This window comes from Ceratosolen solmsi, unplaced genomic scaffold, assembly GCF_000503995.2.
Source record: "Ceratosolen solmsi marchali unplaced genomic scaffold, CerSol_1.0 scaffold47, whole genome shotgun sequence".
NCBI classification, from domain to species: Eukaryota; Metazoa; Arthropoda; class Insecta; order Hymenoptera; family Agaonidae; genus Ceratosolen; species Ceratosolen solmsi.
In genome coordinates, this window is record NW_011948419.1 from 10,684,856 (window position 1) to 10,697,874 (window position 13,019).

The following is a 13,019-nucleotide window of genomic DNA, read 5'->3' on the forward strand; positions in this document are numbered from 1 at the left end:
AAGACTTATCATTAATTACTATTGTTTGTGACTAGTCGTTCTACTGCCCACATAAATAATTAAAGACATAATTGATTACGCACCAATTTCCATCAAGACTTTTACATTCTATCAAGTATGATTATTCTTTCTACCAAGCATACTTGATTTCAAACACCCTCTTCTCATGCTCTTTCATGAGCATGATCGACAACACAGGTTGATATTTACAACATCAGCATAACCTCAATTCTCAAGTTATACAATAATTCCAATAGTATCTACAACAATCAAGAACACAAGGAAAAACCCTCACTATTACAATAGGTTCTCGGTATAAAAATATATAACTATTTTTTAAATTAAATATTGAATAAGAACAAGAATTCGTTATATGTGTGCTAAATTATTTTATAATGTTGATAATATATTATTTACTATTTCATTAGCACAAAATAAAAATTATCTGGAGGTTCGTACTGAAACTACCTTGCTAATGGTAATTATTTCTACGGTACCAAAACTAAATATAGATGAAGAAAATGAGATCGGATTATTTTTTGATAAAATATATTTAAAACGAGTTTAAAAGATACAAGAAGTAAAATTTAGCAGAAATTCTTAAATATAAATATTTAAATAATTTTTTTAAAAATACAAAATGCAACAGTAATGATATACTACCAACAATGAAACAACATCAAATATAAGATAAATAATATTGATCATTAACTGTTTTTATATTAGTACAGATACCTAGAGGGTTTAAATCGAAAGCAGTCTTGACTAATCCACTCATTTCCAAATAATTCTCCTTCCTCTATTGTTTGAGGCAATCGTTGATGAAGTGTTTCCGGCAGCCTTAATCCAGATACACCTCCGATTACGGAGACAATACCCATTATCACTAAGGGTAAAATTAAATTATCTTTTCCCTGTAATGTTATTTTTCAATTATTTTTAAAAATATGAAATTATAGTACATTCTATTTATATTTACAGCATTTTATTTAATCTTTCAAATTTATTATATTTATGGACAAAGATTAGTTTAACATTATATAAAGCATATTTGCTATGTTGTTGAAGATATAAAATTAGAAAATAGAGTAAGTACATTTAAATAAATTATCATTTAACAATACTGTTCGATTTTAAAGGCCTAATTTATGGCTCGAACTACCAATTCAATAGTTCAATGGATTAGTCTCTCGTCAGAATAACTTTAAAGGAAATAATAAGTGAAAAGGCTGAATTGTAATTAATAATGTATTTTAGTAAAACAATGTTTATTATTTGTTAATAATTATAATAATATTGCAATGTTGTGGAGAAAGAAGATTATTCTATTGTAGTAATGAGGGTGGGTCCTTGTCGTCTTGATTATCTTAGATTCTATGGATATGACTGTGTATCTTGAAGTTGAGGTTATTCTGATGTTGCAAATATCAGCCGGTGTAGTCGATCATGCTCATGAGGTAGCATGAGAAGATGGTGTTTGAATTAAGTTTGTTTGATATATGGAATAACTATACTTGATATGGTGTAAGATGTTTAATGGAACTTGTTGAGTAATCAATTATGTCTTTCATTATTTATGGGGGCAGTAGAAAGACTAGTCACACAAGAGTAATTAACGATAAGTCTTATCTAAGCACTCATCACAGAATTAGGTAATGCCAGAATTTCTGTGAATTTATTTGAAAGAGAAACCGTATATTGAAAGCACATACGCGTGCGCCTCGTACAGCACTTATGGTGCCCAGCATGACCCCCCAATTCCCAGATGCGATAGGCACTATACGATCGCCAAGCTCCCGAGAAAGGCTGAAGGTCTACGAAAGGACACCAGCTACAAGGGCATTCATGCTTGAATCAACTATGAGGAGACGCGTTAAACTGCAAGTGCCACCAAACTCACCATCTAATGTCCGGGCGAGGCGCTGCGCATTTTGTAAGACTACTGTCTTCGAATGCTGATCTCCGGACGAGGCGACGCGCCTTGTATAAGACTACTGTCCTCAAATGCTGATCTCCGGACGAAGCGCTGCACTTCTGTAAGACGTCATTGTAATCGGAGCTGTACTCTGAATTGAGAAGACAATGCCCACTGCATCTTGACAAGTACTACACACACAATACTGCCAAGGCTCACTGAGGTATTAAATCATTATATTATCATCAAGAGGAGACTCATACCTAAAATACCATCTGTGGCCCTATACAAGGAGTGTCACGGATTTACGCCCTTGCACTTTTCAGTATAGTAATTTCTACAACAAGAGGACCTGGAGATTTACAACCTCCAACCTCGACTTGCATTGCACGCTAATTCCTTGTAAATAACCAATAAGGAGCGGTAAAGTCCCAACCACCAACATAGAATCATAATTGTGTATTTATAATTCAAAACTCAATAAAGAGCACGAAAAACAATTGTGTTGATTACTGAATTGAAGCATTAACTACTCACTTTTCCACACTCTTCCACCAGTAAAATGGTGGATATGGTCTAATCCAACCATCTTGGTCTTTCAAAGAACTGGGTGACCGGAATTCCGAACAATTATTTACATGCGGATAAGTACACAAATTAAAATTATAAGAATATTATTTATTTTGAATATACATTATATAATATTATTGTTCGACATGCAGAGAATCTCTCGAATATATTCTTTGAAGAAAAATCCCAACGGCTACGATTTCAAAGAAAAACTGCAACAGTTATCATTTCAAGGAAATTATTGAACGTTCATAACTTCTAAGAAAATTCTTCAACGATCGTTAGAGAATCAGAAATGTCGGTATGCCCAAAATGAGTACACAATCACCCCATTGTTTCTAGCACCACAGTCGAACCCATTGTTCTAGCGCTATGATCGGCTCCTTTGTCTTCAGCTAACAAAGCAGCCGCGTAGATATTTAAGGCAAACGCAAAATGAGATAAGCGCTGTTTTCAGTCACAAGCTAGTCGATCAAGGTGCTATTCAGTCATGAACCAGTCAACAAGAATCGCTCAGCCAAACCGAGTCTAGGGAAGCAGTCGCAAGCCATTCCAATACTGATGTCTCAAGGAACAGCGATTATATACGTTTTGTATCATCAACTTACAATTGTTATAGTATAGTTTATAAAGTACAATGCAATACGATAATACAATGCACGAAAAGCAAATGTATTCAATATTGAATCTCTGCACTATCCCTTCCACTTCCCCGCACTCTTCCTCCCAGACTATCGATGGTTTTAATATAATTCTAGACAATTATTCTATCTAGATGTACCACATTACCTGCTATCAATTATAAATATTTTTAATTACAAATTACACATTAATTATATATTTTATTTTAAAAAAATACGATTCACATTTATCTTTTGAAAAAAAATAAAAATATTAATAAAGCTCATTTTATTAAAAATAACTGCAAATAAATTTTATTTTTAGAAATATATATAAAGCACAAAAATTGAGAGCAATTAATTATTTTCCTATTTTTGTCAATTCAATATAATCAAGAGTAATAGGCTTGACAAGTTAATAATTTTCAGTTCAATAAATTAATAATATACCTTGTCGGCAGTTTACAAGATACATCTCCTTATATTATTAAATAAGCTAGTCACACGCGCGCAAAATCACGCTTCAGAAAACTGTCTTTAATGAATCTAAAGAGTACGCTCTATCCAACTAACACTTCGACCCCGTACAGGCCCATAAGCGTCGACACAAGTGACGCAATTCGTCAAGCAAATTGTCAAGACCAGACAACAACATATTGAATAATCGACTACAAATACATTTTATTAAGTCCTTCAAGAGCACGAAGACTTATCATTAATTACTATTGTTTGTGACTAGTCGTTCTACTGCCCCCATAAATAATTAAAGACATAATTGATTACGCACCAATTTCTATCAAGACTTTTACGTTCTATCAAGTATGATCATTCTTTCTACCAAGCATACTTGATTTCAAACACCATCTTCTCATGTTCTTTCATGAACATGATCGACAATACCGGCTGATATTTACAACATCAGCATAACCTCAATCTCGATTTCATAATTTTGGATTAGATTAAAAATAAATTAAGATTTATTACGGATTATTATTAATTATTACGTAATTTGCAGATACAATTAAAGTAGGTATAAAATCAATAATATTTTTAAAGAATTTATTTAATTAAAGTTGGACTTTTTTACAGTTTTATCTAATTAAACTTATTAAACTTTTATTTACCAGGAAATAATGATAATGCGTTGTAGATAGTGTGACATAATTTTATCAGACTATTGATAGATAAAATCAGAATTTAATAGAACATAGAACATTAAGTATATCATTTTAATTGTATTCATATATAATCTTTTAGATACCATACATACCAAATATGTTATGAATGGTATAATTATCAAACCTAAGCCACTAACATATGCTGAAAATCCTATAGCAATTCCTCTTAATTGTGTTGGATATAATTCTCCAGCAAAAGGATAAATAATAAGAAATGATGCAGAAATCGCTGATTTAGACAATAAAAATAAAACAAGAGTCGATACAACAGCATCTGAAAATAAATAATAAATTTAAAATGCTAACATTTAAAACAAAGTTACTAATTAATAAAATAAATTTTTTTTAAGGATTATATCAGATCTAAATAAAAATATTTGTATGAAATATTTTGAAATATTCAAAATACATAAAAACGTTTGGTTGAAATTACATAAAATTTTATAATTATATAAATAAACTATTGAAAAAATATATAAAACTTCAAATACCAATGATATATATTTTTCAATATATAAAAAAATTATTTTTTTTTAATTAATTAATTTACGAATATTTTGAAGTAAAGATAAAATGAAAAGTTGATTTTTAATTGTCATATTTTATATATGTTAATATGAAAATTTTAATAAGTTTTACATATTATGTTATTCTGTCTTCTATTTAAAAAGCCATCATAATAATTTGAAAACAAACTTAAATTATTGTATATGATTAATTACTTATATTAATAAAAAACTTCAAATAAAATTCAAAATTGTACGATTGAAAAAATATATATATTTAACAGTTTCTTACGATAATGAGAACTCATCTTAAGTTACACTTATAATCGTATAATCAATAGGTGATGTGAAATATATGTAAAAATATCAGTTTTGTAATAAAAATAAATAATAATGTATAATTTCACTTCTAATAATAATAAAAGCGTATGTTCGTAATTAATAATTAAAGCCTAAGTAAAATAATAATAAATGAATATAAATTTATTAAATGTATGCGAAGAATCGAATTAATATTAAATATTATTAAATTAATGTTCTAAATATATAATTAATATGCATTTGTAACTTATTTGATACAATTTTAAATAATAATTATATCAGTAATAAATTAAAAAAGAATTTACTTTGCGTATTTATTTATTAAATAAAAGCAAACAACGGATATTTATAATACAATGACAAACAATAAATATTCTTATAACATAATAAAATGAAAAATTATCATTAAAAAGGATCAATTCACTATGTTCGAGATTGAGAGAACCATTTCATTGCCACGACTTCCCACGGTCATTGGACACTCGAAACAGTTAATACATCTGGAAAACACCCGTGAATAGTTAGCTTATTCATTCTCGCTTATCTGAAAATGTGCTCATGCTTTTCCGATGCAGTTAAACGATCTTGTTGTTCACTGCCAAGAAGACTTAGATTCTGAAAGAATATCAGATATACGTAAAATTATCAAGTACAAAACATTTCCTAAATTTCACTGCAATCCAAAACCCTGCACGTGCGACAACAAGCAATAGGCGTACGTGCGCACTCGGTTTCTTAAGACAATGCTGGCATTGTTCCTAACTACGCCGCATCATGTCCATCGCGTTAGAGAATCGACCACGCCCTAAAGGACCCTTCATCTAGCCATGTCCCAGAGAAGGGAGAGTCGACCAATAGTAAAAGTCCCCGCCTTTCCGATACTTTCCCGATTAGCATATTCAAGACTAAGCCAGGAAGGAAATGGAAATGAAGGCGTGCATGATCAATCATGCTACTCAAAGTTAACTCTGATTGGATACAGGAAAGAAGAAAAGGTCCAAAATGGTACCGGATCAGTGAACTATTTAAGAAGGACAATGCAATACACCACCACTTATTCTTATTCTTATACTTAGTCTCACAGATAGTCAAACTTATTCTTAGACGCACAGGTAAGACACGACTTATTCTCTTGGAGGAGGACCAGAGAAAAGTCGATCAGCTGAGTCTTATAAAATATCTTTCTACGACTGTGCTTCAATATCCAGTTACCTTTAGTCTCATCAAGCTCGAATAGCATATGTACTGAGATTCTCGTCATCTCAGCAAAGGGGACAAGGAAGAGTTCACATGCAGCAATTAGTGCATGGAAACTTCTCATCAAGCCTGTGAAGAGAAACTGGGAGCATCACACTACAACTTCAAGTAAGTCCTTACCACTAGTGCTGATTCTTCACCTCATAGTTTACTATAAAAACGGACCGCAAGCTGTCCGACCACAGAAGTTTCCCGCCCATGCTCACTACAAGGAAAGTTCAAACCAGCAGTTAGTGCATGGAAGCTTCCCATCAAGCCTGTGAGGAGAAACTAGGAGCATCACACTACAACTACAAGTAAGTCCTTACCACTAGTGCTGATTCTTCACCTCACGGTTCACTATGAAAACGAACCGCAAACTGCCGACCACAGAAGCTTTCTGCGCATGCTCACTACACAAGACCAGCAATTCGCGTCATACAGTGGCACACACTTCCACTAACCTCTATCTTAGGCACGTGCTCTTCAGAGCTTCATGCCTCTATTCAGAGGCAACTGCAACAAGTGTTAAGATTACGACAAAACAAAGAATTGTAGAGTTCATTCAGAGCACAACAAACGATCATAACCTTTCAAGTGTTCTCCGCTAAAAGTATATCACAACGCCACATGATAATTGAGAAACACAAAGTTCATTTTTAATCTCATCACGATTAATCCTCCCGACTTGGAAATAAATGGAATAAACAGCAGTAAGAAGTATATGTGGTAATTATTGAATCAGTGCATTAGCCCTTCCACTTGCCCACGCATTCTCCCACACAACATCTAGTGGGTTTCTTAGTTAATTCTTCACGTTTGGTTGACGAACCCGATTAATGGAAATAATTCTCCAACACACTAAAATAATCAGAAAGTCGTCAGAGACTGAGCGAACTTGGAAAGATTATTCCTTTAGTAAAAACTTTTTTACTTTCCAATATTTCAGAAGATATCGAAGGTAGAGACAAATGCATTGTCAAATAAGGAAATAGAATGAATCATATCAATAAGTTATGCATCACTTTATATGATAAAATTATATATATGGTTTAAATAATAATGATAAATTTTATTTTTATTATTTTCAATTATAATTTTGCTTATTAATAGCAGTGTTACAAAATGAATATTCTTTTACTGTCTCTTATTAAACTAAAAGAACAGATTTATTTAAAGTATACCAAATATCAATTATTATTTAACTATCTATAATTTTAAATAATTATTATGTTATAATCCAATAAATTTATACTTTATATATAATTTGTATTGAATTAACAACTCTAATTTATTTATGTCTAATTCCAAATAAAAATCATAAAAGCTTATTAATTGTTGAATAGCCTCTAACAACTCATTTTTATCCATTTATTAATGAGAGTTATTTGAATACAGAAAAAATAGTGATTATTTTTAAACTTCAATTTTGCATTACAAAAAGGATTCTTTATCCAGTATTAGATATAAGTTCATTTTAACATTTTTAATCGTTGCAATATTTTTAAAGTGATATTAAGTAAATGTATTAATTTTTTATTAAAAAAATAATTTTCTAGATGTAAGTAATTCATTGTTAATGAGCTGAATTCAATGTCAAACATAGATGTTTTAACTAAAATATTTTATTTAATTTTGCTTCTTTATTAGTTACAGTTAATATGTGAGTAGATTAATTTAACTAAATTCCTCAATAGTTTATTAATGATAAGATACATACAATTAACATCTTTTAGAACGATTCTAAATTTAAATGTTATGATGTAGTTTGAATTATCACAAATCATATTTACCAAATTATTAGACTTCTTCGTATATTATTAAAAATTTGTATTATTATTAATATTGATTATTCAACTAATAGTTTTTAGATTTTGAAAGTATACATATCATTATGTTCAAGAATGTAAGAAAACTCCCAGCTCATTAAACATCTGGAGAAATCGAGATAAGAGTTCCGAAAAAGGCAACTCTCGGCTACGCGAGTAATAACATTCAAAACGCGCCTCGGATTAACTAAATCTAAGCAATTCAGCAAAACTTCGAATATCTTAAAAAAATAAACTTCATAAACACATCTGGCGATAACAAGGCTCCAAGTGTCCAGCAAAACAAGTCATAAAACTAATGCTACGAGACATTTGACACGGCCTCGCCATAAAGCATCTATCGACGACAAATTATAAAATATCTGGCGTACACAAATCATAAAATTATCCTGAAAAACACAAGCCAGATGATATACTCAAAAACAATGCTACACCTAACCTTCACAACACTGACCGATCGCAACGCGCATGATTATAAGAAATGCATGCAACAATGCTAGGATGGAGAGGGAAAAGCGCGGCATCAAGACCCCCCATCATGGAAGGGAGTTGAGCAAGACCCGCTCTCATTGGAGCCTCCATTTTGGAAAGACTCACTGGTGGGAGACCCCACCACTCGAAAAGCACCGTGATTAGAATTACCAGAAACTAAAGAAGAATTCTGATTGAGCACACTAATAAGACTAAATCTTATTGGGAACGCCATGACCGACAAGACAGCTCTGATTGGCGACACCAAAAGAGAGGGAATTCTCACCAACCACCGCGTGCTCGAGAGAAGGCTTTAAAAAAGGCAACGCCGGCATGGCACAATAACTTATCTTATCTTATCTAACAGAAAAAGAACAAGTCAATTAAAAACGCAGTCAAACAACCCCACATAACATCTAGTGGGTTTTATTGTTCTAAGTTAATTATTGCACGTTTGGCTGACTAGTCAAATTGTGGGATTATTTTCCGAACATGCTCCTTTAAAAAAATTGTTATTACCTATATATTTTTAGTATAATTAAACAAATTAATGAAAAATATATTTAAATATAATTTATTACAAAATTATATTTACATATACATGCATAATATTAAAAATTACATTATAATTCATACAAATTGAGAATTATACAGTAAGTGTTCGGGATTGAAGTAGTCCCATGAATTTCAAACAAAAGAAAGGTCATATACGCAGTCCGGCATACCGCATGTGTGCCTAGACTGACCGCGCGTGCAGCAAGGCTGACCATCACGTGCGCCTAGCCGGCAAGTCCGAGCAAGTTTACGATCTAAAATATAATTTATTGCCAACACTCACAAAAAAGGGACGCCTTCGAAACTTCTAGAAGCAAGCTCAGATCTAACCTTATTTACTTGGCCCTCCTCGCCCGGTACACTATTTTTAAACACATTATAATAAATAATTATGTTTAGAAATCTTCATGGATTACCAAAATTACATTTTCGATACTATAATGGATAATATATTTAACATTATTACAATGTTTTTTAATTAATAATATATAAAGAGAAATTCTCTATTATATAAATAACTATAAAAATAATTTTTTTATTTCGAAAATTTAGTTAAACTTTATACCCTTAATATTCTTATATTGTCAAGAAAAAACAACTTTAGCTGGTGATTGAGCGTCTGTCGTTATATTTCATGTAACACTATAATAAATATACCTACTTGGTGGTAATAAAACTGTGGTCACACACGATAGACCTGCTATAACCATGCAAAAGCATAATGGCCAACGACGGCCACAGCGATCCATCACAATCCAACACGCTATGTAACTTGGAATTTCAGCAAGTGAAGAAAAAAGGAAACTAAGATGTTCCTCATTACCTAATGTTGGGCCGTAATAAGATAATCCAACATAAACCATATTATTAGCAAACCTATAAACATATAAATCTTTAAGAAGACTTTTATAAAATTCTTGTAATAATAATATTGTAATTACACCGTATTGTATTAATATCATAAATGACATGTTAATATGAATATTCAATCTGTTATTGATTTAATAACAGTAATAAATAGTTTTATTATATATTTCATAATAATAATAATTTCATTATTATATCATTATATATTTCTCTTACATTTAAAATTTTTTAATTAAATAAATTTTGACTATTTTATAATATAAAAAAGTTGAAATTCACAGTAAAAATTAAGAAAGATCTTTCAGTATATATAAGCTCAGTATATACAATATATTCTTAAGAAAATTTCATTATAATGTATAACTAATAAAATAATTGAAATTTTAATACAATATAGTTAAGCAATTATCTAATATTTTTAATAACATTATTTAATTCAAGAATAACTTCAGTTAATAGGTCTATATTATAGTAGAAAATTATTTAATAATGTTCAAAATAAATAAAAATTTAATTAAATGCAATTAATGATGGTATTATGCCTCCATATCAGAAGTTGAAAAAGCGAAATAAAGATAGAAATATATATTTGTCTAATGATGCTAATTTTTAAAATAGAATCACGTACGTTTTTTTCTACAATGTTGATCAAAATATTTTTACAAATGAAAAAATTTGAAAGAAATAATATAATCCAAATAAATAATAAAAATAAATTGAATTATAAAATGTAAATTGGAAAATATAAAATAGTACTAGTGCGAAGAAAGATAGAATGAGTAATAAATTTTTTTTAATAAAATATTTTAATTATCTATAAATATTATCAAAGGGGATAAAAAAGGCTGTATCATATCCTTTCCAATACTTATAAATATTACTTATAATTGCACAAAATATATATTCGATTACTTTTTATATGCAATAAATACTACAACGAGAATAGATTGTATATTATTTGAATACTGTACTATTAAATAATTTCTTATATATACATTTTTTTAAATAAATAAAATATAAAATTTTAAAATAAATAAATATAATATACCAATATAACATACCAATTTAATGTTATTAGACATGTTTTCAGACGCATATTCGGAGTTTTAAAAAGAGAAAGAATGTTTGGACCATCAATTTTATCTTTTTGGTTATGAGACTGTTGGTGCTCGATATGTTTCTGTACTTTTTCACAAAAAAAAACTGGTAATTCTTTACCATTAGTACGGGCCAAAATAAGCAACACTTGATTTGCTTCCTCTAAACGACCTTTTGCAAGTAACCACCTTGGAGATTCTGGCAAGTACCTGTAAATGTACATAACTTTAATTAAATTAATTTACGTGTGCTCATATAAAATATGAAACAATTTTCTTGCAAAAAATAATTTCTAAATAAAATGACAACACTAAGATCTAAATATTTATCTATCAACCATCTGAATAAATGATTCAGTTGATTAACGACAATTCTTTTTTTATTATTATTTTTTTAAATGTTGCAACTAAATTTCACTCTAAAAAATAGACTTCTTTTCCTTAATTGTAAATTTCTTTGATAATTTACTTTTTATTCTGAAATACACTATTTATGGAAGGATAGTAAAATAATTATACTACTTTAGCTTTTGAAATGGGCAAACTACGTATAAGTTAATTACGATAGCTGTGTAGAATTACAAGTATATATGTAATTGTAAAGTACAATATTAGGTTTTGTATATGTCTTTCTCAAATGCTTGAAATTTATATTCCAAAATTATCTAAACTTCTACAATAAATTAGTAAATTTTAATAGTAAATAAAAATTAATATTAAAATATTTAGTTCCTTTTTAGTATGTACAATGTTTAAAATAATTATATAAATGTATGCAATTCGTAAAATAAATTAGATTATTTACATTACATAATACTACTATATGTAATGACGTATCGAAATAAAAAATAAAATAGGCCTCATTCATTACAAACTGAATAAAGAAAGCTAAGTATTCACCATATATTAACTTGTAGTATTATATAATTGTTATATTAAACATTAAAATTACATTTATATATTGTTATATATTTCAAATAAATTTTCTTAATAATTCATAAATAAGTTTGCGAGATAAAAAAGAATAAAATTGAATAAAAACTGTTTTATGACGAAGAATGCAATAATCTATAAAAGAAGATTTACACAGATATTTATATATTATTTTTTAAGTTTTATTTATGAAATAATATCACTTATGTAAACTGTATCTATTAAACTTACATTAAATTAATTTGAATGTTTTCGCTAAAAATTATTACAATTTTATCACATAATCAGATTATTTTAGTTTATCTTACAAGGTAAAATCTTGTATTATTGTAATGAAATATCCTTAATTTTTTTTTTTATCTGAATATTTTTCAACAGCAGAATTTATTTTTATTATATAATAGTATTATTAATATTTTTTGCTACATACATATATATTTCCCTCTTTTTTAATATTCTTAAAATATAAGAATAAAATATAAAAATTTGTAATGGTCAGAGGAAAAAGTAATTTATAAAAATGTAATTTATAAAAAAAGTAAGTTGATGAATGAACAACCTGCAAAAGTATTTACAATATACATTGTACAGAAATATCTTTGAAATTGATTAAGAATGAATTAACTTACTCTTGTCTTTACATTTTAACTGATTCAATCTTAGTAGAGAAGTATTTTAATGGTAACTCTACTGTACTATTGAATTTCTGTAGCTACCGTGAATACATCTATATAATACTTTTATCATATAATAATATATAATAATATATACTTTTATACATTAAAAAAACATAAATTAATAATAAAAATATATAATAATATTGTTCGATTTTAAAAGTTTAGTTTATGGCTCTGTTCGAAATATTGTAGGGATGTAATTAATTCTTGGCTCGAACTGCCAATGCTTCAATAGCTTAGTTTG

At 28.8% G+C, this 13,019-nt stretch overlaps 1 protein-coding gene across 1 annotated transcript in view; it reads right to left on the reverse strand.

The window, feature by feature from the left end:
* Positions 1-722: 722 nt before the first annotated feature.
* The window catches only part of CarT (Carcinine transporter), a 59,916-nt gene continuing 47,619 nt past the window's right edge, over positions 723-13,019 (reverse strand). The window contains exons 7-10 of the mRNA XM_011497866.1: positions 11,130-11,375; positions 9,863-10,077; positions 4,376-4,557; positions 723-914 (exon numbers count right to left, since the gene is read on the reverse strand). Coding sequence (XP_011496168.1) covers positions 723-914; positions 4,376-4,557; positions 9,863-10,077; positions 11,130-11,375 — 835 coding nt within the window. The remainder of the gene's footprint in view (positions 915-4,375; positions 4,558-9,862; positions 10,078-11,129; positions 11,376-13,019) is intronic.